The sequence below is a fragment of the Trachinotus anak genome, unplaced genomic scaffold (assembly GCF_046630095.1).
Source record: "Trachinotus anak isolate AG129_WGS33_773 ecotype Australia unplaced genomic scaffold, CSIRO_AGI_Tana_v1 ptg000010l, whole genome shotgun sequence".
Lineage (NCBI taxonomy): Eukaryota > Metazoa > Chordata > Actinopteri > Carangiformes > Carangidae > Trachinotus > Trachinotus anak.
Genome location: NW_027273861.1, coordinates 4,630,735 through 4,655,552, shown reverse-complemented (window position 1 = coordinate 4,655,552; position 24,818 = coordinate 4,630,735). Strand labels below are relative to the sequence as shown.

The 24,818-nt window shown below is 41.0% G+C and overlaps 1 protein-coding gene across 2 annotated transcripts; it reads right to left on the bottom strand.

Annotated features, from left to right (window-relative positions):
- Nucleotides 1-128: 128 nt before the first annotated feature.
- Nucleotides 129-24,818, bottom strand: reps2 (RALBP1 associated Eps domain containing 2). 2 transcript variants are annotated; one of them, XM_071487040.1, is made up of 19 exons: nt 23,995-24,818; nt 17,447-17,570; nt 16,136-16,311; nt 13,621-13,729; nt 13,033-13,139; nt 12,799-12,940; nt 12,636-12,699; nt 11,007-11,175; nt 10,835-10,888; nt 10,513-10,579; nt 9,929-10,003; nt 9,504-9,552; nt 9,262-9,398; nt 8,853-8,914; nt 8,609-8,698; nt 5,386-5,472; nt 5,129-5,262; nt 3,894-3,999; nt 129-1,358 (listed from the first exon to the last, which is right to left on the bottom strand). In XM_071487040.1, exons 1-19 carry the CDS (start codon nt 24,172-24,174, stop codon nt 1,290-1,292), a joined length of 2,001 nt encoding a protein of 666 aa, XP_071343141.1. In that variant the 5' UTR covers nt 24,175-24,818; the 3' UTR covers nt 129-1,289. The 2 variants fall into 2 exon arrangements, with proteins under 2 accessions (XP_071343141.1, XP_071343142.1); XM_071487041.1 differs by having other exon boundaries at nt 24,110-24,814.

Below are 24,818 nucleotides of genomic sequence, written 5' to 3'. Positions count from 1 at the left end.
CCACATCCATGCTGCTCAGTGTGACCCCAAGTTATATCTTTACACACCAGTAAAAGGACAAAGATAATTAATGACAAAAATGATGGACTTCTCTCACACAGTATTTACAATAAAATAATAACAAGCGATAAAAATAGACAACTTTATTGATTTGTTTGATTATTGTCTTCAGCCCAGAGCTCAAATGTGCATGATTTCAGGTTAGTTTACAGTCCAGTGCTCATCGTTTCAGAAAACATGCAGTATCAAGCATGCCATCATGTAAGTCAACCACTTCATTTACCATTTTTACCGTCATTCACAATCTAGATGTGGGGAAAAAATAGTCTAAAGCAAGCGTCATTAGCACCTCATCTTTGCATAGATAAAATCAAAACCACATCCGCTGATACAGACATTAGCTGGTTTGAAATTTATCTTGCAATTAGAATATTGTGCTCATTTCTCTTTTTTGAATTTTTTTTCAAACAGATGCAGCGTTGAAATAACTTCATATGATAATAAACATAAAGATGATTAAAAATTCAAAAGTGGTTAAATTAAAGATGGAGCATGTTTTTTGTAACTTAAGTTAAATGTACATATTTCATACATATTCAGTGTCAACATTTCTCAGTGTCCTAATGGTCACATGGGGCAGTGCTACAGTCTGAGAACAGACAATCAACATTTGTGTACAGACTGAAAATGTGAAGCTAAATCAAACTCAACTCAAATCTAATGTGGAATTTGCTAACATTTTGTACAACCTTGTTAATGTGCATTTTGGAAACTTTAAGTGCAAAAATGAATCAGATTCATGAACTTATCTGTAGCACCATCACTTTCTTCAGACCGTGGCGAGACACATGAAACACAAAAAATGAAAACTGAGAATGGTTTAGTTCCCATTATTAACACATAATCAGAGTGATGGCAATACATGCACAAAACTGTTACATGTATTGTTAGCAAAGTAAGTTTTATGGGGAAACTGGGGAGTAACTCAAAAGAGAAAAATAAGTTATAATGTCACAATGAATAACAGGATATTTTACATGTGCACATCATACAGTGATTAAAAATGCATGGTTTAATCCTGCGAAACAACATTAAAAGTGATGGGACTTAACCACATCCCTACATGTCTGCAATGCACCTTTGTCTCCATCGTCAGCCCTTTTACATTTATTCTGTATTTGACACAAAAAACAACAATTTTATGTATCTTGGCTCCAACGCTGTTGTTTGACACTGATGTACTTGAGTGGAGCACTGGTGACATGACTCTAACCAGACTTGAGGCTCAGTCACGTGGAGGCCAGAGGCCGCAGGAGCTCCAGCTGGGACTCCAAGGTGACCCTCTCCTGGTGAACCACCTGCAGCCAACCAAGAGAAAACATGACCTGTGATCACTGTGCTCTCAACAGAAGAAGCAGCAATAACATTATTGGCTTGGTAACAATGCATTTTTAATTTTCATTGCATCATTGCAAGTGTTCCACACCAGCATACAAAGATCCTCATATTCTGTGAGAACTATCAACAGCAGGGCTGACAATGTAAAACTCATGTGGAATGGATCATGTTATATATAGAATATGTACAGAGCTGATGATTTGTCGTCTGGACGCTGACGTTGTCACTCCACACAAGAAAGACGATACTAACTCCCACCTATAGGGAAACATTAGAGGAGGGTGAGCCATATGAGTGTAGCTGAAGAACCAGCCTATCTGCTGTGGTAATGGGGATCACAAGATGAAATCTCCTAGAGTGGCCCCTTATGTTCATTACAATATGAATGTGCAGGACACAGTTCTCAGATTAAAAATGATAAGTGGGTAAAAGAGTCTATAAGGTGAGTTCAGTCAGCCAACTCGTATGAAATGGATTACTGTGTCCATGTAGCAGATGCACAATGTTGATTTCTAGTATTTAGGCTCTGACCCCCTCAGTCCCCACATGAAAGACCAGCACAGCAGGGAGTGGGGAGTGAGGACACTAACTTCATCCCCTGGGGAATGTGGACTTAGCAGGAAGAGTTTGCCACAAGTGTCGTGGAGCACTGAAGCTGACTGCCTGTTTGTCTATGACAAGATGAATCCCCTAAAGTTTCCCCTGATGTTCATCACACCCTAAAAAATTTAAGTGTTTGAGTGAATGAATACTGTGGTTCAAACAGCCAAAGAACTTGAGATGAAGTATAACTGAATGTACAACATAGTGCTGATGCTTGGCTGTAGGGTTAGACAACCAAGCATCAAGCTTGACATGGTAAGGAGCGACGAAACTGACTTCTGCCTTGGTGATGACAGGAGTCATGTGCGTGTATGCCGTGTGAGTTAAGCCAAGTTTGGTTGCCATGGTAACAAACACAATTAATCTACTCTAAGTGGCTCCTAATGTTCATTAGACCTCAAAATATTAAAGTGATGGACGGAATGAGCTTCACACAAAGATTCCTACGTGGCACCTCAAGTCTAGTGTGGCTTTAGCTAGTTGTGAGAGGTTCATCCAAAGCAGGTTTTGTCTTGTTTTTCTTGTTTGATTTGATGAAGTTTTAGAGCCCTGAAGGGGTGAAGGTATTTTATTTCTTTAATCATCTTGAGACCCCTCCAAATGTATCTTCGGACCCCAGGGTGACCCTTGCATGAAAAAAATGACATTTTGGGACGAGTAGAATATTCATAATGAAAAGTGTTTGGTTCAGGAGAATCAGGTCGGCTGGTGTCAGTGTATGTTCTCTGGACTGTAGTGTCGAACACATTAACAAACATCACCATACCTAGCCATAAGGGTGTGAAAATCTTTACGGAAAGTAAAACAATGCCTTGGTTTCTGATTGGTCTTTCTTTGTCTCCTGTACGTTCATAAGAATACTGACGAATACTTTCTTCTTCAAAATGATAGTAAAGAACCAAGGCTGGATTAAAGGGAAAAAAATGTTATTGCACATACATCTTTATTTAAAACCTTTAAGGAAAAGTGAGGGAAGTGTTATCCCTTCCCATCCAGCCTCCTCTCCTGTCGTCTCTCACACACCCTGCTGTTGCTGGATGCCTGACCAGCCTGGGCTCTATTTTGAAGAAGACAGTTGTGAATGCCAAAGGCTGTTTGGTATTTCAACAAGGCTTGAGTCTATATAAAGACACATATGCCTTTCTCTGCTGAATTCCTCACATGCTTTGAGGAACTAGCAGAATTAGAGTGGCTAAATATCAGTCTAGATTACCCAGTGCTGATGGAGGAAGAATGCCATAACAAAAGCTTAAAGCTTAGAAATCCGTCTACCTGCTTGGACTCCACGTGACACGGACGTTGCTGGATTTCTTCTCCTTTTTTATTCTCTCGACTCTCTTCAGTGTTAAAGCTATAAAAGTGCTGCATGTGAGCGTGAAGGTTTCGCTACTGGATCATTTACGAGGAGAATGACAGGCACGCCGCATGTGTTCCAAATGTGAGTGCGTGTGCCGCGGGCAGATCCCCAATGCAAACATCTAAGTCTGTGCCATTGGTTCAGCCATGAGTGATGGGTATGGGAGCAGACAGTTGAGCTCAGGGCTTTTCACCAAGTCGGACCAGCAGGAGTGTTTGCTGTCAGCTCAAACAAGTAGAATTCAAATTCTGACAATCGATCAGCTCCTTTTGAAACAGCATTAACACGAACGCTGCCACGCTGTCACGTGGTGGTTTCATGTTGTGCATGATGTCCCCATCCTTTGATTGAGAACCCTTCAAATGTGTTTTCTAAGAGCTGCAGGGTCGGCTTTCACCATTTCACAGTGTCCCGGCGGAGCCAGAGGGCAGGGAATGTCAGAAAGTTCACATGGATCGACACGCATTCCTTTGGCAAAATACTGTGTACACAGTGCTATGGCTGCATTTCCAAAGTGACTCGAAGATGGGCTAACCTTGAGTTGTTGTTGGAGCTCACTGTTGAGGCGTGTCAACACTGCGTTGGTTTCTCTGTTCTTACGGATCGCCATCTGGATCTCCCTCTTCTGTCTGGACAGCAGTCTGAGGGAGAAATGTATCCACCTCACATCATGTTTTTAATTCATTTTCTATATAGATAAAATAACATAACATTCATTCAGAGCACAAGCTTAGGAAACAAAAAAAATAAAGTGTGTTAAATATCTTGTCTTTAAACTGTATTTAGTGATGGAATAACATATCATCACTGTCTCTGAGTCGCTGCACTCAGAGACAGGATGAGACCAAAACACTGAAGCTTTACATCACTCAACCAGTCACCACTGTCATTGATGGGCACCTTCTACTGCACCGACTGACAGTTTCAGTGAGCTGTCTGGTCAATACAGAGACAGAGGCACACATGCTAGAGTCATTATGGTGGTGAGGGTGTGCCTTAATGTCTTCTGAATTCCCCTTTCTAGATGGGTTTCAGGGATTTACAGTCCCCGTACAGGACCCACTACTACAGCAGAGCGACTAGATTTACAGTGGGGTTCAAAAGTCTGTAAAGATATTTAGAATCAGAATTTAAAATAATAATTACAATACATTTCACATTTGTTATGTTGCAGCCTTATGCTAAAATGAGTTTTTCATCTATTATTATAACTCTAAAAACACATTTTATTCACTGCTGTGAACATTAGTTAAACTTTCTTACCATGTGATTTTAAATATTTTATTACATATTGAAAACCTGGATTGATAATTGTTAGGGTATAAATTTTGTCCATATTATCCTAAAAAAGAGTATTTCAGCCAATGCAATTCAGAGAGAAATGCACCTTTCTGTATCTTTGAGTTCATGAGTAAGTTTTCTTTCTTCAGTTAACCTGCAACTATTACCTATCAACTGTGACAGTGTGGCTGGGATTGTTTTCACCTTGATGTGACGCGTTTAAAAGCTAAAACATATAAATGTCAATCCGCAAGTTTGCATTATTACTCTTATAAGTAATAATGTAGTAATAACTACTGAGTACTCATGGGTCTGAACATCAACATGTTGGATCTGGTGTAATCTCTAGTCTCTACTTTTCCTGCTCAAATAATCTGGCAATTATTTTCTCAACTCAATCAATCAATCAATCAATCAATCAATCAATCAATCAATCAATCAATCAAACTCAGATTCAGTCAGATTTACAGAGTCAAATGTTTGACTGACTTTTGAGCAGGTTTGGCGGGGGGAGGATACGACATGGCAGGTGGAGGTGCCGCCTCCTGGTTCTGGCTCTCTGTGTGGTATTTCCTGCGAACTGGTTTCTGTGGAGCCTGGCTGTGCGAAACACCAATCACATCCTGGAGGAAAGGATAGAGAAATAAAAAGGTAAAGATAACAGAAATGAACCTCCTCGCTGTGACAGAGACACAGACTCTAAGAAAATAAAACAACCCTCACATATCAATGTGAGGGGTTCGGACCTGTTTTGACACATTTGTCAAGTCTTCAGTGCTGGGACCAAATCTAGATCGAAGACCCTGCCCCTCAGGTTTTACACCGCTCTCCTCCTGCAACACAGAAAAAAGCAAACATGTGACACACACACTGTACACATACATGATATGAGAGGAATGCCAAAGAGGCAGGATGCGATGTGCCTGCCCTGACTGTAGATAAATCAACAGCTTCCCTACAGGGACCACGATGCAGTGCTCTCCAGCCACAGCTGCTCAGGGGCAGCCATGATGGATCCACTGCCTCTCCTTTCTGTATTTCAGCCATTATACACTTCTAGATGTATAATGCATCATCGCCTGCCTTCATTCAGCAGAGAGGTTAATAGTGCAAGAGTGTGACGCTCTATTTCTTAATTTTGGCTCATAGCGAGATGACAAGATTAGTTGTTTTGAAAGCTGAAGTCATCTCTTACTATCGGCACATTTACTGCCCTACAACATTTCCCATCAGAATCAGAATCAGTTTTATTGCCAAGTATGTTTTCACATACAAGGAATTTTTTCTGGTGATTGGTGCAATTGATCAGCAACAGTGGGGCAACATCTGTTAATGTTGGATTTAGAGAATTTGATCCACTACTTTTTATATGGGCTGCAGTCTCCATTGCGGTGGCCGTTGAAATGCCTGGGCTTTCCTGATGGTTTCAGCAGGCTAATGCTGCTGCTGTAAATTGTGCCAGAGAAACCTAAAAATGCATTTCAGTGAGCAATGCAACTGACTTGCAAGCAGATGCAAATAAATGGCCCAAAGATCCACCGCACCGTCGAATGTGGAACACAACCACAGCATGGAAACATTTAAAAGTTACTGTAGTAGCTGCTACAGCGGCAATAAACCACAGGAGCTCCATTAGCAGTATGTGTGGTCACATCAGCCACAGGTCACGGCTGTTTCATGTAAGGGCTGAAGAAGTACAGTCATTGTCACATAGAGCTTTTAGGGGGGATGGATTTTTACGACTGGTTTCGTTTAAATGATCTAAATAAGAGCAAAAGAAAAAAAATCACAAATCACATCAAAACCAGGAGAAATAAAGTTACAGGCACTAAACCTGCACGTCGTAAGGGATCGAGTCTCTCTGCACTCTGGAGGAGACAGTGGACCTTTGTGAGTGTAGATGTTAGTTGGACTGACAGAGACTTGTCTTCAGCTCGATACTGTGCTTTGGAAAAAATACAGAGATGTGGCATTCAGGTCTCGACTGTGGGAGCATCAATCCTGGCTGCCTGCCCAGTGATGATAAGTGAAATAAAAAACGATGAAGCGAAGTAAACTGAAATGCAATAAAGACGAGTGAAGTGAAGATAAGTGAGGTAGAGTGAAATAAAGAATTGTGAAGTGGAGGTAAGTGAAATACAGTTAAGTGAAACGAAATTAAAAAAAGTGTGGACAGGTGAAGTGGAGTTGAGGTAATAATGCAGTGAAATCGAGTGAAGTGCCTGCAGATGTGTAGCTGTTTCTCCATTTACCATAACTGCACACTGAATGATTGCACTGCAAAAGCTGATATCACCCTTAACGGTGACAATTTATGTTAGAAGCTACTTCTCACTGAGCCTATAGTTCACTCAATTGTAAAATTTCTTGCTCAGGGGTTCGGGCTAGTGTGAGTTTCAGTTTGTCTTACTTTGTGAAAGACATACATACAGGGTACAGCCACCTTTGGGATAGTTGAGTCTGCTTGGTTTTAATTAAGACTGGGTCAAACATCCCACGAGAAGGCAGAGAGATGGTGATACTGCATAAATAACTAAGGACGGACGGAGGAGGAATTAAAGATACAGGGAGAGAATTGAGAGGTTACATTAACCATGACAGCATATTAAAAAGACAGTGTAGGAGGTAGGACATGAGCAATTATTCAACAGCTAAGAGGAGATGGGTAGGATCATGCCACTGAGGGTTGTACAGGGTGCCCTTTGATCTTAACATCTGATTTGTCAAATTAAAGCCAGACGGGTGAATGTCACAAAGGCCAGAAACCTTCAACCCTTCACTCTGGCTCCCAGAATGATGGACAAAGAAGTACAAAGCTCTGTAAATACAAAGCTTTTGAAAGTTTTCATGTGCATTTACAGGAAATTAAACCCAGTTAATACAATATTTTCACATCTACACATTTTGTTTAGTATGCCTATTATCTCCCTGAAATTGGAAGAGACACTAAGTTTTTTAAAAAGTACATTTCACCTTATGTCATACATCCACAGACAGATGTAGTAATTAATATATAATGATATAATGATCAGTGGTGAGGGTTAGTCTGATTATTCTCCTCATTAAAATACAGTAAAGAGGAGCTATACATTTGATTAAATAAAGCTAACCTGAGACATGAAAAACCAACCATCATACAGCAGCACAGTTTCATAAGCGACCAGGAAACAGGCCGAGGTTATATGATCTAAGAGAACATTAACTAGGTGAGGATGTTTCCTAATATGGCGGCTGCCCAGTCTTCCTAGATTAGACTCCCCACAGGGAGAAGAGGAAATGTCAAAGGTCTGTGTCTGTGTAGAAGTTACAGTAAGGAAATAAGGAAATAAGGGCGTGTTCTCTCTCTCTCTCTCTCTCTCTCTCTCTCTCTCTCTCTCTCTCTCTCTCTCTCTCTCTCTCTCTCTCTCTCTCTCTCTCTCTCTCTCTCTCTCTCTCTCTCTCTCTCTCTCTCTCTCTCTCTCTCTCTCTCTCTCTCTCTCTCTCTCGCTTAAGCTTTCAATGTCCATCCTTGCAACTCATCAATATTAAACACGTACCGGATTGTTGTGTAGTGGAACAGGACACAAGTATATACCCACATGAAATAATAAATAGTGTCAGGAATGACAAATGAAGGACAAACAGAACCAGACTAAATGCTCGACCTGTCACTGCAGCCATAAATAAATCTCTGATGTGTTCACTTGCTTGCAGTCCACAGGAGAGCAGACTTTGATGTATACAGCTGTCATAACCTTTGAGTTCATTTGAGTCTTGAAATAGAGGCTCGTATATTTGACAAACATGACCTCGGTGATGCGTTTATAGTCCTTCATCTGAGATGGAAAATCAAAGGGTGGAAAACACTGACGACCTGAGGTGGAATTTTGAGTTTGCCTGCTGATTCCCCCCGCCCCCCTTTTGCAGAGACAATTTTGCCTCCAGTGACATTTGAAAAACATCAAGTAAGAAATGAGATTTTATGCTCACCTCTTCTCTAAAGAGACTGAAGTCAGCAAAGTTTGGCTGCTGCACTTTATTCGGGGGAGTTTTCTCTGAAGTGTTGATAAAATGAGAAACCTGAGAGAGATGATAGGTACTGATTAACCAGAGCTTTCATCATTAATTTATGGGACATCTGTACAGTTGGAGCTCAGAGGAACAACAAAGGCTCTGTTCGCTTGAAATAAGAGCACATTAGCTTGGATTGTCTCCATTATGAGACAAGGCTTACCTGTGAGGTTGACGGTCTTGGAGGGAGGGCTGGAGGAGGAGGCAACCATCCACTTTTTATCCCTAGGATCCAGAAGAAGTTTCACAAAGCTATAAACCACTGTGGTTATATTTCAATGCTCCGTGGAGTCACATTTCACATATACACCAGCCATATTTTCATAATCAGACACTGACTTGCACTCTTGTGAAGCCTCTCACCTTTCAGACTGAACAACACAAGCCCACCTGTCTCCATTTCCACCTTTTGTTCTCGCATGAAAGGAGAACTGTCATAAACAAAACACAAGAACTCGGTTGCAATGCACCGCAGCTCCAGGCAGTTCACGCTCTCAGCGTCTGTTTTTGAAAGCTAACGTTGTGAGAAGAGTTGGGTTAAGACAGGGAGAGTCAGCAGATGTGAAACGTACCAGGAGCGCCCTGCTGGAAGAGCTTGTTGAGGTCCAGTGAGGAGGCTCTGGAGTGGGTTTTCTGGGGCCGAGGTGGCGGGGTCGGAGGCTCTTCTGCCTTCTTCATTGCATCCTCAACAGAAGTGCTGGAGTAGGACCTGCCGATGGGGTCACATGGGCAAAAAAATACTATTTGATTAATGAGCAGTTCAAGATATTACTGAGTGAATTTCTATGTTGTAGTGGGAGGGGAGGATTTTCACCTCGGTCTAGTTCTTGTCCTCATCTGTGGGTCCAGGCTCTGAGGCGGGTCTGTGTGGAAGGATACGTTAAACGAACAAAGGCAGCTCAAACTTTTCTGGCCTTGTGTGAGCTGCTGTGAATGAGAAGCAGCTACTTCCCTTTGCAACCACTGCAATTTCATTACAATAACACAAACAACACTACACATGTTTATCAAATCATCAATGTCATGCGGCAGTTTGAGGCTATTTTCATAACCAAAACATATTGCATCGCGCTGACACGCTCGAGTTTTGCTATGTGCTTGTTCTGTTTTGCAGCTACATCACACGTCAGTTTATGAGGAAGGACTCCCAGCACAGTGAACATACTGAGAGGATGTGGTGTGTTTGTGGCCCATCATGTTTGTATGTGCAGGAACAAGGTGCTCAGTTAAAAGTATCACCTGGCCTCTCAGGAAAAGCACCAAGCCGTAGCGTCTGTTTCTCCTGAGATGTCGTCACTCTCTTCAAACTGGCATCTGTAGACACAGTAATAAACACATCAGCACAATTGATCGCATTAGCATGTACAGGCATCTGAAGATATGCAGGATTTCACTTTAGAAATTGTATCAAAATACAATATTTAAGTATTAAATAAATTGAGACATGGCAGTTCTTTTTATTCTTCGAAGATAACTTAGCATTTCTCCCTTTTCTTCTTTTCTTAAAATGTTTGGGTAGAATGTGTTTCTGCCTGTTTTGTATATACACTATGTTTGCATGTTGGGACAGCAGCACGAGGAAGTTAAACACTTAACTTGATTAAATGTGTACATCGCTTCCTGACATGTTCTGTTCTGGTGTTTCAAAATCAAAAAGAAGGTGGAGAAGAAAACTGTGTCACTGTCCCAGTTACTGTTGTTGTGACTTATGCAAAGCATCCAGAGGGAATGAATGCACCTTGCATCTGATTTTAGAATATCATGTTTTTCAGTATTTTTGGATTAATGGCTCAAATAAATTTGGACAAAAATTGTTATTTTACCTTGTTTGCAAGATTCATCTGTCACATCTTGTTTTGTTGGCTGGATCCTCTCTGTGATGCTTCGATCCTGAAAACACATAAAGGAACTAATTATCTGCTACATAATTTAGAGACATAAAACATCACTGACCTACAGACTGAAATAATGTTAAGAGTGGAACAGATTTGAGGAAGTTTAAGCTTATGCTGTAAATTCAACATATTGAGGAGACTGCACTGGGACTAACTGGGGGCAGCCTCATGTTCAGCTTGTTAGTGCCCCCTACAGGTACTGAAGAGGGACTCCACACTTTATAAAAGAGAATCTGAGGGCTTGGTTTACCATCTGACTGAGCCTTGCTTCAGTATCCTCAAAGACAATGAGAGGCTCTGCACTCTGCAAAACAGTGTAGTTTGAGTTTTTACATAAAAATGGGGAAAAACACCAAAGCAAAGAGAAGACATGATAAAATGTTTCAGATAACAGATCGGATTCATGCATATGTCTCCCTTACCTCAGGAGTGTCCGGTATGTCCTCTTCCTGCTGCATGAACCCTGGCTGCAGGGTTGGAGGAAGGCTCTCTGGGAGAGGGTAACCATTTTTGCGTGCCACAATCAAGTGAAAGGCTATGCAGAACTCAAAGAAAGTGAGAGCTCCATCTCTATCCACATCACTCAACTCCCTTAAAAAATTAGTTGAAAAGATGAAGAATACCTGGGAGAGTGGAGCTGTAGATTTACATCTCAAACAACAATCCTGATTATTACGTTTAGATAAACTATTTTGGTAATGCTTTAGTTCTGGGGGTCTGTAATTTCCACATCATTTCCTAATAATTTTTTCTAAACTTTCCTAAAAGAACTATGGAATTTGGTATTAAATTATAGGAAAAATGTGAATTTGCTTGAAAGAAATACATTTAAACCCAGCTATATATTCATATACTGTAAGACAAACAGACAGTTTTCAGCTGACCTGCTGTGCACTGATCAAAATACTGCCTAATTACACCTGCAAATTTATTAGACGAATTCAGGAATTTTACAAACTGAAAACAGTTTCTATTTTACTTCCTCTTTGGGCCTAAGTACATCCTTCTCTCTGGGAAACTTCACAGGAAATTACCTGGAAATTATTTGGAAATTACAGACTTTTCAAATAAAGTGTTACAACAAGTCTTACTTAGCCTTTTAAATAGAGACTGCATTATGATGTATAATTTAAACAACTTGACAACTTTTAACTACAGTGAGCATGTTGTGTGATATGGAAAGTTTTTGTTATGGCTTTGGTAATAAATATTTATTTATAATGAAGCTAAATCATCACATACAATTACACATAAATAGAGACGTTTACCATACGAACTAAGCTGAGCACAGCAGCTGGTTAGTTTAGCTTGTTACATCAGGACAGAGCCAGCTAGCTGTTTCCTCCTGTTCCCAGTCTTTATGCTAAGCTAAGCTAACCAGCTTTCGGCCTTGGCATATAGACATGCGAGTAATATCTCCTCATGTAAGTCTCAGTAAGAAATCAAATCAGCAGATTTCCCAAAATGTCAAACTATGCCTTTAAGATTTTGGGTTACCAGCTAATTAACTCTAATTGATATTTTAAAATAAAAGAGCAACATGTATATTCCAATCAAAATGTCCTTTACTCGGACACCTCCTTTGTGAAGTGTGAGTGTGAGTGTTGAGTAAAACAAATACAGTCTTGTCAACATTAAAGACATAATTTGACGTTCGTGTTTAGCTAAGCTAACAGCTAGCAGCTGGTTAGCGAGTCTGGCTCTGACAAAACCACCTACCAGCAGCTCTAACTAACAAGTCATATCTCTGTTGTTTAATTTGTACAAAAACTGGGTATTCAAAGATAGATAAGAGACATGAGAGCAAAAAGCAAACAAAATGTGTTTTATACAGTCAACCCCTGTGTTGCAATAAATGATAACACTGTTCAGAATTCACTTCTGAATCCTTTCTTGTTTGAGGATGAAAAGACAAACAGTGCTGGTCTGCATTTTAAAAAAAGGCCTCTGTCTGACTCAGTGGGCATGCTGAGGTGCTTGGCTGATAAACACCCAACTGACCCCAGAACAGAACAGAACAAGGACAGACAACACCGTGAGTCAGCACTTACCAAATGTGGGAGAGCTCTGGTATTGGGAGCTTGGATTTTGTGAAAAAGTTTTTTGCAACAGCACCTGAAAAAAGTAAAGATTGACACAGAGGTGATATGATTTGAAAGCGATCTTTCAGTTAGTTTTTCTGTTACATAGCTGCAGCAGGTCGGGGGTCCATACCCAGGATGAGAGCCCCCAGGTCAGGCTGCAGGCTCTTGAACTGATTTGTATAATACTCCAGCTGTTCCTCTGTGATCCTCCAGGGGTCATTGTCAGAATAGTCCCCTACAGCCTGCTGGGCTAGCCGCTCTGCTGAGGACGCCTGGGAAGATACACAAACATATAAAGTCACAAGTATCATAACACAGACTTAAAGAAAATCCACATGATCATAAGCTATAAAAAAATCTGTACCCGAGCCATAGCAGGATGCTCCGCAGTGGGTTTGGTCCCGTAATTACTTGGCGAGGAGTGCTGCTCCAGTTGAGCGATCGGCCGTGAGGACTGTTTACTGTCATAGGCTGAAGGACAGGAGAGAGAAACACAGCTTTGGTGGAGGAGAAACCTGAGACTGCAGTGCAATGATTTCCTACCGATTACACCCCTCAAAAATGTGACCTGACAGAACGAGAGAGTTACAGATCAAAGGAGCAGCAGAGAGCAAAGTGAGAGGAGAGGAATCAGAGCTGCAACATTTGTAGGAATGCACAGGTGTCAGAGATGCAGCAAAACCTCAGCTTTTTCCTTTCAATTCAGCTCTGATTTATAATTCATGATTGCTGTAAGACATCTACTTCTTGCAGTTTCAGCCAACTAATTTGTTTTTGCTCAGAAACTGAAAAGAAACCGAGAAATTTAAATGAATAAATAAAAAGGTCATGAAGCCTGTAATGCTGATGTTGATGGTTCTTAACAAGAAGCCAACTTTTCTGACCTGTGGAGTCAAACTTCAAAATAAACAAGTGAGTTTAGGTATAACTGCAGGGCTCACTGCAAACTTACTCATTTGTGAGTCTGCTCCATTTCTCTGCTTGGTGTACGGGAAGCTGCGGTAGGTTAATGGAGAGCGGGGTGGTGAACTGCACGGTGAACGAGGTGGGGACCAAGGTTCCTTTCAAAATAGGGAGAGAATATCTGTTATTCCACATATACACATATATATACATATAGACTCTTATTCATATTAATGCCTCGTGCCAAAATGCTTCCTAAAGATGGAGGCATAGTCGTGTTTGTGTAACAATCCTGAGACCATGATTCCTGAACGTCACAGCGCAGTGGAGGTGTCTGACTGAAAACAGGTAGAAGTCTATGGGGTTTGATTTGTGCCAAAAATATGTCCACACGTCACTGTCTATGTCAGCTGAACACACTCCCGGTCGTGTCACTGTGTTGCTGTGTGTACGTTTTTTTTTTTTTTTTTCAAGATTTGTATTACTTTTAAAACTAAATAGTTATCTTTTAGGCAAACTAATTTTCTCAGCTCAAGAGACTTTTAAAGTTCAGTGGATGCTCCTTCAGGCAACAAGTCACAAACAGTATTTATTGAGATCTGGTTTTGAGGGATAATAAATAAATAAACTAACTGAGAGTTTTTGGGGGATAAATTCAGATTATTTTTTAGTAATCTTTATTTGCCTGTTATTCTGATTGCTCTTATTAGTATGATACTGATGAGTACTGATAAATAATGTGGTAGTAATTGCAGTTTTGTGGTATTTGAGGGAGACGGGACAATACTGAAGTGGTGCATCTCTGTTTGTAGGTTACCCCGGCTGAACCTGGGACACCCAGTGTGAACGACACATAAGGTGGACATGCACAACAACGCAGTCAAACAACAGGCAGAGCAACAAGACAACTAGAGTACAGTTCAAAGTTGAACTGACGTAGACAAATGTTTTGTCACGTGTTCAGTTGACATAGTGTGCTGATTGACATATTTGTGGCACAAATGAAACCCCATTGGCCAATGGTTCCCAACCTTTTCCGACCATGGCCCACTTGAAATCTCAAGTACAAATACAAATACATGTATACAATGTGGACCAACAACAAAGTGGCCCAGCTGGCGACGACTTAAAAGTTCCTATTATTGGCTTATCATACTTATCACAGAGATGGGCCTTAATATGAAAAAAAAACAATGAAAGGAGTTTTTAAACATTTTAAAGCTGTTAAAGATCATTTCGTTTTAAGACATTTAAAAGCATCATTTATGCGACGGCCCACTGGTTGGGAGCCACTGCCACAGGTTCAGTCTCACAGAAGGATTATTACTGCATGTTAGCAAAGTGAAACTTACAACAGCTTCAATCCACGATCCACCTCCTCTGAATGATATGTTCTCTGGGAGGTTTGCGGCGACAGGTCAGAATTACACCAGGCACCTTGTGGTTCGATCCAAACACATTATTGTGTCTGGTCAGTGCATTAACCCCTAAGCTGCCAGTGTAGTGTAGTAAAGTAGTCATATGTAAATGGGCATAAATGAGCCAAACTTTGCAGCCATCCTCCAACCTGAGCCACCACACAGGTCGCTTTTTTCTACCCTCTGATACGACCCATAAAGTGGCTCCTGAAATAGCGCCCCTATGGCTGCAGGTGTACCAGACCTTGGTTGTCATGGTTACAATAATAAACACACAGACTCTACCAAGAGTGATGTACTTACATTAGTCGCCATGGTTACTATAATAAAAGAGCTTGGTTTAGGTTTAGGAAAATATGGTGAATTGGGTTAAAGTAAGTACTTTCTCAACATTAGACGATCTTTGTTGTCATGGTTACAATAACAACAATGTGATGAACTTTGTCAAACGGTCATGGATAATAGAAAAAACACTAACTGCTACCATCACATGGGAATCGAACACTGCTCTCCTGTGTCATATTCCTGTGTTTTGTTGATCATCCATCCACCTCAACCTCCTCCTGACGTGGACTTGTTGCTCAATAAACTACGTCACCGCACTTTTCCCTTTGCTCCTGTTATAATTACTTCCACCACTAGATGTCACCTAGCAACAAAATGTAACTATGGGTCATAATAACCTGCTGCACAGACGACCTATGGGCTCATTTTTCATAGGAGAACAGTCTCAAATTTTGACCTTGCTGCCAAGGGCAAGTTGTGGTCAGCATGTTGATGGTCACGTTCCCGCTCTAGCGTCTTGTTGTGAGCTGATGCAGCTTGACATGGCATCCACATCAAGTTTTCATTAGGGTTGTTTTCTGAGAAGCATCTCTGCACAGGAATGTTTGCATACTCATGGCTGCTCCGCCTCGTCATTCTTCTCTAATCTCCCATCGACAAGGCATTTCTGCTCTGATGATTATAGCTGACTGGAATGTCTTTGCACAGTGCACCAAACATTTCCTCAGCAGGGGACCCACTGAGTGGATCTTAACAGTGATCTGACACTTTATTCTAAACTCTCTTCCATGTAAATCAGACATGTCAGAGAATAATTTGTCATGACGTCTTGCATCATCAGAGGTTTTGTCCCTTGCATACCTTTTTCTCTACGCTGGCCTCCAGGCGTCTGAAGGTGCTCCTGTCAGCTGGAGTCCATGAGACAGGACCAGGTGCAGACCCCGACTGAGCACCCTGGCCTTCTGTGCTGGGAGGGGCGGTTGAGTATCGCATCTCTGGTTCATTCTTCAGCCCAACAAATCTGGGCAGAGGTAGATCTACAACCACAACAATAAAGTATGTTGACATTTTATTTTAACCCCATTTACCATGCTTTTTTTTTTCTTTCCTCATTTCCTTGGAAACCACTAGAAGAAAGTTCACTTAAAGTATATAAAGAGGTTTTTTTTTAGTTATGCCTGAGTCTGTTGGGGCTCTACACAGGAAATTGCCTATAAATATAAAGACCATGGAAAACCATGCAATTTTCAGAATATAGATTATAAAGACAATAAAACAACAATAAAAACCTGAATATATAACCACATAACTTCAACGTTGGCATATTGTAAGTAACCCACATTACAAGGCCAGTGCTCATCAACACGTACAGCCCCTTCTAGGAGGTTTCCTACTGAGCAGTGTTGGCAATTTGGCAATTTCTTCACTAGATTTGGCAACTTTTCGACCTCTTTAGCTACTTTTTTACATAAAAGCAGCTAGCAAAATATCTAGTGATTTTTTTTTTTTGACAGACCCTATCTCCTCTCCTCTCTCCTTGTCAGTGAATAAGCTCTGACCCTCTGGACTGACGGGGTTCAGCAGGTGGGATAAAGCAATAGCCCATTCAGTCGACCAATCAGCAGCCAGACAGAGACGTGAATGAGCTGTGAATGTCCGTACGTGATGGCCAATTGTGTTTATTCTCAATTACTTAACTTTAAATTTGATTTTGTTTTATAATATAATATAGTGAACAATATAGTGAATTTATTTTTTTATTTATTTGTTTTTTTAATATTAGAGTCTTAGATTTAGATGCTCATTAAGGAGCTGCTTGAAGAAAATAGCTAGCCCTCAAACAGCCTGGGGCCCTAAGCAGCTGCCTGCCTTGCCTGTTCACAGGCTGTGTCTTTGGTGCTGAGGTGTGCTACCACTTAACACCATGGTGAATTTTAAATTCTTCATACTCTTCCTATTAATCCATCAAATTATCATGCGCTGTGTGGAAAACAGATTTTCTCTTTGGCCCGGGTGTGACTGATTTTGCTCTTGTAATGAGGACAAACCCACTTAGCCCTTTCCACGCGACTCCCCTTTCATCCAGATTAGACCAAATCCTGCCATGTTAAGTTAATCTCCTGATCCCCTTTTGCTCTAATAAGACACCTCCACTCTGGGCGGCAGACTTACTGGCCGTTACACTCTCCAGGCGAACAGGCAGTCCAGACTGGGCGGCTGCGAGCAGCTTCAGGGCCACATAGAACTGAGGTGTACCAAAGTAACCCAGCCGCTTTGCTCCGCACACCTCGGTCACCTGGAAAAGACCAAAAGTTCAGACTCATTTTCAAATCAACTATGGAGAGATTTTAATAATGAATGACCCTGATACATCTTATCTCCATGCTGCCTGCAGTGCAGAGATTTCCTCTTTTCTAACCAGGACCAGAGTAATCTTAAACATGTGATCGTTAGACACGCTGATCAAGATAATGTGTCGTACAAAAACTACAGGCTCCACTAACAGAATAAAGATAGAGGAAGAAACAGTATGTTAAGGATAAGCAGCACAGTGGGATCTGTTTATCCAGTACTCTTTTGATTAGAGGTACAATGACTGCTTTGGGGGAGCAAAGACGATTAGGATTATGTGGGTCAGTTGACAAAAAAAAATCCACAAAATATAACTAAAGAAAATTCATTTAGAGGTTCTTGAAAAGTAAAACTGTCTAGAAATGAGTTTGGAAGTGTGCTGATGTGAACAGAAGCTTTTCTGTGACTAAAAGTAAACGTGGCTCTTAAATACAATGCTGAAAAAAGGGGACCCTGAATAACAGTAATCCATTCATGTCATGAAAGTATTAATGTTATCTGGTATACCACGCATGAACACATGCTCCCCTCGGTCTATTTTGACTCAGAGAGTCCCAGAAACCAGCTGGTACTTATGTTGGAATATCATCTGCCATTAGTTTACATGTAAGTATAAAATCTGTGAAACTTAAAGACATTAAAACTGGATTTTTACATGTTGCCCCTTTATAAATAAAAGCCTTGTTACTGGGTAACAATGCAAAAAGAAGTGGTTTTAATATGTTGGGAAATATGCACGTTTGATTCTTGAGTTAGATGAGAAAATCGAACACCACTCTCATGTCTGTATGTTAGATATGATGCTACTGCAAACCAGACTGTTAGCTTAGCTTCACATTAAGCCTGAAAACAGGAGGAAATAGCTAGCCTGGCTCTGACCAAAGGTAACAAAAATCCACCTAGCGGCACCTCTAAAGCTCACAGCCTCCCTGTAAAACCCATAGACTGTAAGTAAAGATGGACATAGCCTCAGTGACATCACCCACAGGTTTCTGGAGAGTGGTTATGAAGCTCAGAGCAGGCTGCTCTGCCAACACCATCTTGGCAGGGCCTGACTCCACCTAACTCCCTGTTAATTCTGAAATGTGCAAAGAGGAGGGGCGTGTGTGGAGCTGAGACTTTGGTGAACGCCTGTGAATGTTTGTGGCAAACATTCGCTCATCCACCTGTCTAAGCAGCCACACCCTCAATTTTAAAGAACTTTAAGCTTTAATAAAATGTGGACTGGTGAGTTATATAAAAATTCACCCAGTTGTCATGGGAGAGGAAATTAGCTATAGAGACCAAAACAGGCTGTAAACATGTTTAACATGAGAGTCTATGGGGACTGACTCAGTTCCTAGCTCTTCAGTGTTGGCTTTATTTTTCAGCCCCAGAGGTTGATGCTTGGTAAAACCACAGTGATTTGCTTTTACTCCTTGGCTTTTATATGGATCAAACAAACGACCTGTTACTAAGTAACTAAGTAACTAACTGACTAACATTTAAGGTATACTGTGATGTTCATGCTAGCTTTGCTAATTGCCAGTAGCCAGTTAGCTTATCTTAGCACAAACAATAATAAACAAACACATATGGTATTTGTTTAATTCCTACAAAAACCAAAATCTACTCATCTAACTCTTGATAAGAAAGTGAATTTAGGGGAAGAAATTTGTTCTAAATTGACTGTGATTTTTCTGTTCTTATTCTGAAAAAAATATAGATTATATCCTAGTTCATCCTGCAAATTCTAACTATGATCATTCCAGCAGCTCAGTAAATGCAAAACTTATCATCATCATTACAAAAAGGTCCTGACACACCCGGAGGACAACATTATAATAATATATATTATTAATATTACATGAAAAAGCAATGTGGATAGTTTCATTTTTTCATGTCATTTCAACAACACAAGGTCATCTGGATTGTTTTAGTGTCACCATGACTGACAGAGGCCAGGCCATCCATGTTCTTGTGGCAACAACAGATTAACACTGTTATCTAACACTAACATGTGTTTTCATAAACATACAAGATCCAAGAGTCATGGTTTAGGTGAATCAGTGGAGAGCCATATTGCACAAAACCACATGGAAACATCGTAGTCGACAGTTTTTGTGTGACCGAGGTTGCTATGTGATTATGAAATATGAATGACTGGGATGCTGTTAATACCCATTGTCTAATGAGGTTGTGGGGCATGTGGAGTACATGTGGCTCACGTCGCCTTATGGGACATTAGTTCTGCTTGACCTGTACTGTACTCATTTAACAGCTTTCACAGAGACATGAAATCCAAAACAACTGTGAGCCAGAGAGAGACTGAGGACACTGAGGAGGTCACTCTGCAGTGTCGGCCAGTGTGCCTGAGGTCAGCGGAGGAAGACTGATGATGAGATTATTTCAGGAACACCAGTGAAGGCCTTGAGGAACTAGACGGGCCGGTCCGGTCTCCGGCCTGAAGGGAAAGTTATTAGAGGAAGATGGAAAAATGCCAAAAACATTTCAGCGCACATAACGTTATCACTGGTGTGACTCTCCGGATATTAACGAATCATATGCTCCGCTGACAGTGTGAATGGAAAAAATCTAGTTTGAATATTAGATGTGTTTGTATGCTGAGTATTTACACACATATTTTCTTTTTTTTTTAATTAAATTTTCTTTTTTTCTATGTTGCAGCAGAATGTGTGGTGGCCCTGAGAGCTCAACACACTGCAACTGAAGAAAACACAAAAGACACAAGTTCAGAAAACATGTTCATCAATTTAACACATGTGCTGCAAAGACTCACAACACAATGGAAGTGTTTCCAGGGGACAAAAAAAGTGATGAACCTGGTGGGACGTATTTGTGGTTGTGTTTGTGTTGTGAGTATTTGCATTGTGTTTTGTCTGTTTGCATGTATTTTCTTAAGTTGCTGGTTGTTGAGCTCTCAGGGTCACTGTGAGAATTTCCCATTCAACACATCACCATGCACTACCACAGAAACCGTTCAGTTTAGTAGGAATGTAAAACTTCAATTACACCAGAGAACTGATACGTGACGGCACAGCACATATTCAGGATGACTGCTGAAATACATATATAGTAAAAAAGAATCTATATGATTCCACTATGGCCACTGTGTGTGTTGTGCCTTTGAACAACAGTTGCAAACAACTGTTGGTGGGAAGAAAGTATGTACTCCAGAAGTTAAAAAGTGTTTAAGTTACTTGTACTGTACTCCAGTACAGAGCTGAAACAGTTAGTCAGTCGTTTGATACCAAATTATTTGTTTCTAACTTCCTAATTGTGATGATTTGCTATTTTTATTTGTTATGTATGAGAGTAAATTAAATACTGTATCTTAAGGTTTTAGACTGTTGGTCACACAAAACAAGCAAATTAAAGACATCTCCAGGAAACTGTGAATGTCATGTTTTTATTTTTATTATTTTTATTATGTCATAGACATTAATCGAGTTACTGGTTATAGTATATATAGTCACTGGTTACCTTTCAGAATAAGATTCCAGATTAAAAAACACACATTAAAGAGGAGCACCACGAGATTCAGGCCACACCTTATACAAGCAGACAGGTTCTGCAGCCACGTCAGTCAACAGGTTTCTTCTGTGCACGTACCTGAGCATGCCACTATGCACAAACAAATACCAGAGACTTTAACAACAACCTGACAACGAACTCAAGCACAGACATTTATGGGTAATTCTGTGAGTTACTGCATCATGAGGAAATCATCCAACTAAACCCCTCTACCTTGCATCATGCTGTCAGAGTGGTTGCTGTGCCTGTTATTGTGCTCATGTGATAAATGTGGAAACATTCACTTACAAGTCAAAGACAATAATCTCAGTCAATAACAACATGATCCAAAGCCTGTACCTAGAGTCCATGAAATGACTGTAGCAATCGGTTACATTGCAGAGTCACGTCTGGTAAGCAGGGCCTTTCTCTGGATGAGTGCTGGCTTCACAGAGAGCAATGACAGCTCAGCAGGAAGAAGTGTCATGCTGTTACTGCTTATCTGCTGTAAACACAGGTTAGACACAGAGACGCTTCCTCTGTGAATCTGGTCAGTCGAGGTATAGGATGAATCAGCAAACACACCTCGACATACACTCCAGGACGGAAAATACCCTTTGTTTTGACAAACAGCAGAGAGTGTAGTTACAGTAAAACCAAGTCAAGTCATAACGCAACTCCTATGTCATCATGTATCCTGGAGGAAATGCACCATTTATGAGTCTCTGATACTGTGTGACATAATGACCCACAAGTCAGGACAGAGTCCAAGAGTGATCCTGCAGGCATCCTGCAGCAGGGCCAAGCACAGCTCAGAAGGCTGTGTGTCAATCAACCCTGTGTGGTGGCGGCGATCCAGGCCTGACAGGAAGGAAGCTCACTGCCAAACTTCCTGACACCCACACAGACACACAATAGACTGCAATCGCCGGCAGCCGACCCCTCGGGACAGAGAGTGGTGTGAACGGAGGCAGTGACCTGCTGTGCTCATCTGAGCTGGAAAAATATGTTTATATTCCTGTGATTGGTCAGCAAAATGACTCTGACTTACTATGTTGCTTGCAATGGAAAACAGTGTAGAATTACTAATATGGTCACTGTCAAAAATGTATGAAAAGAAGAAGAAATATTTAAATTTATATGACACTACAGAAAAATATAAGCATTTTTATTTTGCATGTTGGTTCTAGCAGGTTTGAATGTGACTCCCTTTTGACTTCGTATGATGAGATTTTGAAAGCATCACAGAGTAAAATAGTCTGTGTGACCTTAAAGGCCAGAGCTTTTGCATGTTTTAACTCCTTAATTACAAATGATATATACTTAATATTTTAAAAGCATTCTGTCCAGAATTAGATTTTATTCCACTGCAGCCACTGGTTTCCACTCATCTATGCACTATATAAAAAAGATATACTGACTTAAAGTGACTCTGTGTAAGTTTGTTGAACAGTGGTGATGATTAAAATGCTACAATGTTGTGTGAAAGTAGCACAAGAGGAAAGTCAAAACACTGACTTGGTAATGTCCTTCAGGCAGCTATATCTTGCTAACGTTTGCTAACGTTAGCTCCTGGTCATACCAGACCAAATGAGGCTGTAGCAACAAAACCTCTGAGTGTAGAGACCTGAGAGCGTGTCATTTCTTCTTACAACGGTTACATAGTCTGGCTTCGTGTGTGTGTGCTTTTAGCACGGTGTCATCACACTGTACACACATTAATGGGCAACAATAACAACATTGAACAGTAGGTGCATTCAGACACCATGATTTGCTAAACTGTTCATTGTATTGCCTTAAATGACCAGTGGATTTATCAATTAGTTGACTGAAAGACAAAATTAATTAGCAACTATTTTGTTAATTGATAAAAAATACTGTTTGAGTATTTATTCTAGCAAAACATACCAAACATTTGCTGTTTTTGTTTTTTGTTTTTGTTTTGCTGGAGATTTGTTCTCTTTTTAAATCAATGTACATTCAGTTTATTTGGGTTCTGAAAAACAGTGATGGACATTTTACAGTATTTTTCAGATTTATAGACTAAACGATGAACTGATCAAATGAGAAAATAACCAAAAAAATGAATTGAGTTTCATCGATGATAAAAAAAACAAAACAATGAAGAATCGTTTGCTGTGATGTAAAGTACATGCGATTTCTACTAAATGGTCTAAAAATACAAATGAACCGGTGCTTTAAGAGAGATGATGCAAACCTAACCTTTACTGGCAGGTGTTTAATATTATTCCAACAGTGTTGATTACAAAGTTTAAGGCATCAGAGTTACTTCAGCCCACAGCAGTACATCTCCTACACTAGTTGGGATAATGCAATGACATTTATCACTCTCTAACCTTAAACCTAAAATAAATTATAATATATATCAGCATCCCAAAATCCCCTGTGTGTAGCTGTCCCACAGGAAGGCAGCCACTGTACATACCGCATTAGCTGTGTGCGTGTGCGTGTGCGTGTGTGTGTGTGTGTGTGCAGTGTTCAGTGACTGCCTTCCTGTGTGGAAGAGCGGCAACAGAAAGGTGTGTGAAAGCTCTCTCTTACACTTACACACACACACACACACACACACACACACACACACACACACACACACACACACACACACACACACACACACACCATCAGACAGACACCCCACAGAGAAAATATCATGCCTCATTATCCCATGTTTGAGACCAGAGCCTGATCTGCAGACCCTGCTCAGTGCCTCCTGCAGACCTTGCTCTGGGGAGCAGCAGCCGCAGCAGCCGCAGCAGCCGCAGCCCTCAGCCCTTCACACTTGATAACATGTGATGACCAAGCAGGCGCAGTTGTGCGATACGGGCAACACTCACTTTATGCAGGGTTTCAGGAGGTAGCTGAGACGCCTTGAACAGCTCTGCCACTTTGCTGGACGACAGTTTTCCTGAAGTGTCAGCCTGACACAGACTGTGGAGACCTGAGTAATACCTCTGTTCGTGTTCATTCAGGGAGATGAAACTCCCTGCAGACGCCACACCGGATTCCTGGTCCATTCCCAGGACTGGCGCATGGAGGCTCCGCTGGGAGCACTACAACCAAACAGATCGATACATCCTGCTCCGAACACCGGCTCCTGTTTCAGGTCGGGAGTGGAGGTTTGGCAGGCGGAGGACGGAGGACGGAGGACGGTCTCACCTCCAGCAGAGTGTTCCCTGTGCAGACAGACTGCCTGCTCGGCCCCCACTGCCTATTGTGGCTGATTGTAGCAGTGCCGGCCTGCGCCTTCAGGGGGCGGCAGAGCGCAGGAAGACGGGGGCATTGTCTGCTTCATATTACCCACCCTCATAATGAAATGATAATTTGAATCTCGATAACGGGTGTGTTTCACCATAACATCTTCATTAATGCAGCAGGACCCTTTAACCCAGCGTGTACCACTGAAACCAGTCACTGTACTGGGAGACAGACCAGGGGACCTTCACTGTAGGCTACCTTACCATGCTTCAAAGACAGGGCCATGCTGAGATAAATGAATGTCATGAAAACTCATACTATATTACTTAAAAACAAACAAACAAACAAAAACAAACAGATTTTTTCATTTTGAATATAAATTTAAATTCATAAGCAATAAGCATTATCCCATAAGTGTCACTTGAAGCTGCAGTGAAAAAGTTGTAAAAGTCACAGCTTTTTA

What these genes read in the sequence shown, in the direction of transcription:
- reps2 (XM_071487040.1), bottom strand. Translation starts at nt 24,174, where the DNA reads ATGGACCAGGAATCCGGTGTGGCGTCTGCAGGGAGTTTCATCTCCCTG. An exon ending in CCTGGAGAGTGTAACGGCCA is followed by an intron (nt 16,312 to 17,446) that starts GTAAGTCTGCCG and finishes TTGTGGTTGTAG; the next exon opens with ATCTACCTCTGCCCAGATTT. An exon ending in CCTGGGGGCTCTCATCCTGG is followed by an intron (nt 12,700 to 12,798) that starts GTATGGACCCCC and finishes TACTTTTTTCAG; the next exon opens with GTGCTGTTGCAAAAAACTTT.